General features: G+C 37.2%; 1 protein-coding gene across 1 annotated transcript; it reads right to left on the bottom strand.

Moving 5' to 3' along the window:
• Nucleotides 1–3: 3 nt before the first annotated feature.
• Nucleotides 4–4,836, bottom strand: LOC101243220 (feline leukemia virus subgroup C receptor-related protein 2-like; the record flags this gene model as incomplete). The annotated part of the gene is made up of 8 exons (XM_009861283.3): nucleotides 4–62; nucleotides 752–863; nucleotides 1,657–1,762; nucleotides 1,976–2,086; nucleotides 2,361–2,464; nucleotides 3,160–3,227; nucleotides 3,642–3,785; nucleotides 4,610–4,836. Coding segments are annotated over 8 exons (931 nt in total), but the record flags the coding sequence as incomplete, so codon positions are not given.
• Nucleotides 4,837–4,875: the final 39 nt, after the last annotated feature.

Genomic DNA, 4,875 nt, shown 5'->3' on the forward strand with positions numbered 1-4,875 from the left:
TATATCTTCTGTTTGCACGGTCCGGTTAGCGGCTTGTCTCTTTAGATTTTCTTTGATAGTTGCTAAAATTTTAAAAGTTATTTTTAATAAGTATATATGGGTAGGCATAGACTATGTTAAACATTCGATATTATATTACGTTTTCTCGCTATAGAGTCAACTCTTTTCACTCGCAATATAGATTATATAGTAGGGTGGGTAAGATGGGACACCTTTAGCACATAATATAAAATATAGTAGGGTGGGGGAAGACGGGACACCTTTAGATCATAATATCCAAATACCTTGATCGTGTTTTAAACAATTAACAACGGTCCATGAAAGTCGTGAGGATATGATTTTATAATTCTTTAAATGTTCTTTGTTTACTGCCAAATTGGACGAGAAAATAGAGTTAAAGGATGTCCCATCTTCCCCCACCCTACTATACAACATACTGAAACGGTTAATCCTTTAGTTTAAATGAACAGCAAAAATAAAATAAACCAATTTATACGGGAAGAAACAACAGGAAAAGGGTATTCGTGTGAACGCGCGCCACTAAATACTTCTGTAGGTTAAATAGTTTTTAGCATATGGTTAAATACATGTGTAGGGTAGCCTATATATTATTGTTCAGTAAAAACGACAGTTATAGGGCAACCGTGCACGCTTCGACGTGGCGCCGCTTAATACATTTGTATATTACATTTGTGGCGCCACAACACATTTAAATACCGTTGTAGATAAAACACTTTTTAGCATAGCTTACCTGTTATAATCGATCCAATCAACAACGTGGCGCATATAAAGAGGTTTGCTCCTAACACGGAGGAAGCGGGGATCAACTGCCCCATGCATAATGTAAAGACGATCCCGAATATCTGTAGATATTTTACGGTTATAAATAAATGAATGAATAAATGAAATTTATTTTCTCTCTTTTGTCACAAATTCCACACAAGACAAAAAACTGTGTCCAAGGGCTAATTTATTTAAAGTTTACGGGAGTAAAAATAACTGTAAAACAACACTTGTTAAAAACGCTTTTAGATAACAGAAGTTAGGCTTGCCTTTATGCTGCATTGCAATTACTTCTAGTTCACAGTCGTATTTATAATATGTATCTTAATGTGTGCTTTATATTAAAATGATGAAATAAATAAGAAGCCCTTTAAAAAGTGTGTCATATCACTTCAAGGTGTTAAAATTGCGACCAAAACGCAAGATGTTATTATCACAACACACAATTTAAAGCTGGTTGCTCAGTGTCGTTGTTCATGGCGCGTTGATTACTTCCTTACGAAGCGAGTCATGCTCTTTACATTACAGTGTGCCACACATTGCCGCTCGCTGGTTATAATCATGGTCGTATAGCTTTTGGTAGGAAAACGTATAATGAACGCGTTACTGCGCTGTATCGTTCGGAAACTGTAGTTTAGTCTCAGTAACAAAACGACAGTCATTATAGAACAGGTTCTGTTTCATATGCCTCGTGCCCGCATACAAATTGTGTAACTTTGTGAGTGCGTATTTCTGTATAATGGCTTACAATTTATCGCCAAGAAAGTGAAGTTCAGTTTTAGCAGCTGGTGAGCCGTGACTACGTATGTAACTTTGTGGATGATTAATTCTTGTATAGCTGACAATTTAAGCAACCCATTTGTGACGTCATACCTGAGCAGATGCATTTAGAAGTCCGGACGAAGTTCCTTCAGATACCGGGTAAGTTAATTCTGCTGCAAACTCGAAGCCGATTGGTAGATAGCCGGTCATAGTGAACCTGGTATATATGTGGTGTATGTAGTAGGGTGGGGGAATATGGGACACCTTTCGTGTTTTAAACAATTAACAACGGTCTATGGGAGTCGTGAGGATACGGTTTTATAATTTTTTAAATGTTCTTTATTTACTACCAAATAGAACGAAAAAAGGATAAAAAGGTGTCCCATTTTCCCCATCCTACTATGAAATAAATTATGCTCAACCAACTTACCCCAGCGCCCCGCTTGCTATAAAAACAATCCACAGTTGCCCAAGATTTAACGTGGCTGTGTACAGTACCATGAATAATAAAGTAGAAACGTAAATCCCGACAGTTGTCATTCTGAGATATTAAGATTGTTATGTTTTTATAAAACATGGATGTATCAATGGATGTAACTTACTTTATCGCCACGTGGCGGGAAACGACAGTCTTTATAACACGGGTGTTCTGATTCATATGCACCTCGTGCCCGCTTACAAGTTTGTGTAACTTTGGAGGTAAATGTTTTTTGTATAGCTTGCAATTTCGACAATTGACTACTTCCCAATGGTTGCAGCACTACTTAAACACAACTAAAACTTATAAAAAATGAATAATAAAATAAGTTGCTTACTTATAGATACGTGTTCTGTCCAACCATACACCGCATACGACGGAACCCACAATGCCAGCAAGTACCATTGTAAGCCCTATCTGCCCAGCTTCTACTATATTATCCTTAAACATAAAAGAATGAATGAAACTTTGCCCCAACTCAGTGGTCACTAATGGGTTGCCCAAATTATCAGCCAAACACACACAAAAATTCAAATAATAATCACCCACAAAGTTACATACGTGGTAACTCATAAGCTGGCACGAGGTGTATGAACACCCGTGTTATAACGACTGTCATTTTCCGGCCACGCGAGGATATAACCTAAGTTACATTCATTTATTCAACTTGTATGCTTACGTTTAGAGTGGATACGATTTGATTTAGTTAATTTAAATGAACAAATGTATGACATTTGATAATCCTCGCGTTACGGGGCAACGACAGTCGTAATAGCACGGGTGTTCTGTTTCATACACCTCGTGCCTGTTTACAAGTTACCACATATGTAACTTATTTATCCTCGCATGGCGGGGCAACAACAGTTGTTATAACACAGGTGTTTTGTTTCATACACCTCATGTCCGCTTATAAGTTACCACATAGGTAACGTATTTATCCTCGCATGGCAGAGAAACAACAGTCGTTATAGCACGGGTGTTCTGTTTCGTACAATGTGATTTTGTGGGTGCTTGTTATTCGATTTTATTAAGGCAATTTATACAGCGTTGACCGCTGAGTAATTCCCGTTAGGGCATTGCCCCATAAAGGAGAAATACTCGTGTAAAATTTTCTCAAATTAAAAACTCGTGCTTACCGGATAGAAGTTCAAAATTTCTTGGTTTAGAAGCGTCGAAATTGCATAGAAAGAACCCGTGTTAACACCTATGTGGTAGAAATGATAAAATTTAGTGTGTTTAAGCAAACTCCTGTACTAATATCATAGCGCATATACCTGTAGGGTAAAATGAGATGCTGTTATAGTATCTAAATTCTATATTTCTTATTCGTGTTTTAAACAATGGACAACAGTCTATGGGAGTCGTGAGGATACGGTTTTATAATTCTTTAAATGTTCTTTGTTTAATACCCAAATGTGACGGAAAATAAAATATCGTTCGCAATTAAAACCCATATATCCTGATCGCGTTGCAAACAATTACCAGCGCTATTTTAAGAGTCGCGGGACTATATGCGGTTACATTATTCTAGTAATATCCTTTATTTACTACCAAATAAGACAAAAAAACAATGTAAGTAAATCAAAAAAATTAGTAGTTAACGTTTAAGGTGACTGACCGTATGATATAATAAGAAGCAGAGACGGCGTGGAAAATATAAGCTGTTTCACTGATGCGATATAAGACTCGTTCTGTTGCTCATTGGAAGCACGGAAAAGTGCTTGCGCTTTGCTGGGTGGGAGGGTTGGCTGTTTCCTGAAAACTATTAATGTATTCTGGTTGAATAAATGTAACTTATTTGTCCTCGTGTGACGGAGCATTGCCACAGTCGTTATAAGACGGGTGTTCTGTTTCATACACCTTGTGTCTGCTTACTAGTTACAACGTATATAACTTATTTATCCATTAATAGTGGGAAAACGACAGTCGTTATAACACAGATGTTCTGTTTCATACACCTCGTGCCCGCTTACGAATTACTAGCCATGCAACTTTGTGTGTTTTTACGAACTGATCTCAGCTGCATTAGCTTGAAATAGGACTTTATTGATACAGCGTTATATATAAAAGTCTTCCTGGAAAAGGGGTATATATAAAAGACATGTATAGCGGTTTGCTATCGATCGCTGTGGTTGAGCGCGGTCTTGAAAACATGCTTTACATAAATTTCCTCCAACAATTAGTTACTAATGGGTCGTCCAAATCTTTTCCCACACAAAAAAAAATAATCAGAAAAATAATTACGGTATCCACAAGGTAACATATACGTGGTACGTCGTAAGCAGGTCACGTCGTTTTTTAGGCCATATGGGATAAATAAGTTACACATAGTAATATGATGGGGTAGGACGGGACACCTTTAGCACATAATATCCAAATATCCTGATCATGTTTTAAACAATTAACAACGGTATTTGGGAGTCGTGAAGATACGGTTTTTTATATTTCTTTGAATTTTCTTTGTGTACTACCAAATTGGACGAGGAAATAGAAAGGGTGTCCCATCTTCTCTACCTTACTATACATTCATTTATGTTACATGCATAGTGTTAAAAATAAAGCACTAAAATAACAAAACGTACTTACATACTATAACCAGCAACGCAAGCGCAGTTGTAACAGCAGCAGTTCCAATAAACAAATATCGGAGATGAATCGAAACGACTTCGTTATCGTTTGAGTCGGGTACAATAAGTGGAGGAAGTAGAAACCCAAGGGCGACGCCTACCTTATGAAGAAGATAAGGGGGGAATGGGAATTGTATTTCAGTTTTTTTATAGTGGGGTGGGGGAAGATGGGACACCTTTTTTTTCAATTTTCTCGTCCTATTTGGTAGTAAACAAAGACTATTC

Source organism: Ciona intestinalis, unplaced genomic scaffold, assembly GCF_000224145.3.
Source record: "Ciona intestinalis unplaced genomic scaffold, KH HT000731.1, whole genome shotgun sequence".
Classification (NCBI taxonomy): domain Eukaryota; kingdom Metazoa; phylum Chordata; class Ascidiacea; order Phlebobranchia; family Cionidae; genus Ciona; species Ciona intestinalis.